Consider the following 1,783-nt stretch of genomic DNA (forward strand, 5'->3'; position numbering starts at 1 on the left):
AAGTGACATTTTGATAATTAATTTGAAAATATGGTTATTTTTGAAAGTTTTTTAAAAAAAAGTGGATATTGAAAAAAAAAAATTCTCCACAATTTAAACAAGAAAGCTGCCTGAAACTTCTCAAAGTGCATATTCGAATAAAATGGGAATAAAACAAAAGTAGAAAATATAGGCAATTAAGAAATGTAATATAACCTTCCATATTATATAAAATAAAAATACATTGACAATTTCTCTTCTTATCTCCAAACTTATAATAACTCTCTCCAACCTTCTCATATATTTTCTAAACATCAAATTCCAAAATTTCAAAGCAATTCACTTTTTAACACACAACAAAGTAATGTCTGCAGAACAAGTTCTAACGTTGTTAGATTCCTTCTGGTTTGAAACCACAATTCTCACCAACAAAAACCCTTCAAATTCTCACACAAAACTAGAACAAACTCTTCCTCATCAAGAAGACACAAACCTCTTAGTTCCATCTCAAAATCTAGATGTTAGGTTCTATAGTGAACAAAACCTGAGTTTCACAGGCTCAGTTTTCTCTGATTCCCCATCACCAAATTCTGTCCTCACCTCATCCAAGCTTCGAACAATCCCTTCCGAGAGAGAAATCATAGAGTTCTCAAATGGGACAAACACCGAAAAGAAAGATATAAACAACAACAAAAAACAGAGCAACGTTCATAGTCAGAGAAGAAGGAGAAGGAAAAGTAGGAGTTTATCAGAGCTTGAGTTTCAAGAGCTGAAAGGGTTTATGGATTTGGGTTTTGTGTTTTCTGAGGAAGACAAAGATTCAACACTGGCTTCATTGATACCTGGTTTACAAAGACTAGGAAAAGAAGAAGAAGATGATGATGAAGAACAGAAGAAGATTGTATCTGATGAGAAGCCTTATTTATCTGAGGCTTGGGATTTGGTGGACCTAAGGGGGAGAAGAAATCCATTGGTGAATTGGAGGGTACCTGATAAGGGTAGTGAAATTGATATGAAACATAATCTGAAATTCTGGGCTCATACAGTTGCATCCATTGTTGGTTAGATAACATTGAATGACCATACAAAGTTGTGATTTTCTTGTGGAAGTTCTTAGTACAAACTTGTTTCATGTAATTTTAGATTTTAACTAAAATAAATCAATGTACATATTTTTAATGTTTTTCTTAGACATTTTTATTTTCCATTGGTTTAGATAATAACATCATGGTTTTAAATTATGGTAGTGTTCTGTGTAAAAAAAATTAGACTGATACATTCTAAGTATGAGACAATTTTGTTACCAATGACTGCATATAGTTCTTGTTTACATATTTAATAGGAGACAATTTTTTTATCAATATGAAATGATATTCAAAATCATTGTATTCTGTTTCATTTTCTCTATTAAAACAATAGTTCTTTCTTCCGTACCGACTAATTTATCCGAGAAGGTTACTGTCCCACGTAGTCTTGAAAGTTGGTCATAGGTTCCTTCGAACTTAGGATCTCAAGGGGAGCATACCCTTAAGACCCAAACACCCTCCCATTAGATCAACTCTCTCGGATTTATGTATTACGTTGTTTAGACTCAAAAATTATAAATCTCACATTTTATTAGAATTAATTCATAAAAACATATTAAAATCAATTCTATATCTATAGAACCAGAAATTTAAAATTATAATATTAGTTTTTTGTGTGTGTGACTTCTAGTATTGGTTAGTTTTGCAAAATCTTGAATAGTTTATTCTAACCGCGTTTTAAGAAACTACAATAGCATGAAGACACTTTGCTTGTTGTA

General features: G+C 31.5%; 1 protein-coding gene across 1 annotated transcript; it reads left to right on the plus strand.

Annotated features, from left to right (window-relative positions):
• The first annotated feature begins 226 nt into the window (after positions 1 to 226).
• Positions 227 to 1,171, plus strand: LOC131607266 (uncharacterized). Its single transcript, XM_058879283.1, has one exon. It carries the CDS (start codon positions 344 to 346, stop codon positions 1,043 to 1,045), a length of 702 nt encoding a protein of 233 aa, XP_058735266.1. The 5' UTR covers positions 227 to 343; the 3' UTR covers positions 1,046 to 1,171.
• The last annotated feature ends 612 nt before the right edge of the window (positions 1,172 to 1,783 follow it).

Source organism: Vicia villosa, linkage group LG5 (genome assembly GCF_029867415.1).
Source record: "Vicia villosa cultivar HV-30 ecotype Madison, WI linkage group LG5, Vvil1.0, whole genome shotgun sequence".
NCBI lineage: Eukaryota > Viridiplantae > Streptophyta > Magnoliopsida > Fabales > Fabaceae > Vicia > Vicia villosa.

Bases quoted from the DNA above. Each gene is read 5' to 3' on its own strand.
- LOC131607266 (XM_058879283.1), top strand. From the start codon at position 344: ATGTCTGCAGAACAAGTTCTAACGTTGTTAGATTCCTTCTGGTTTGAA.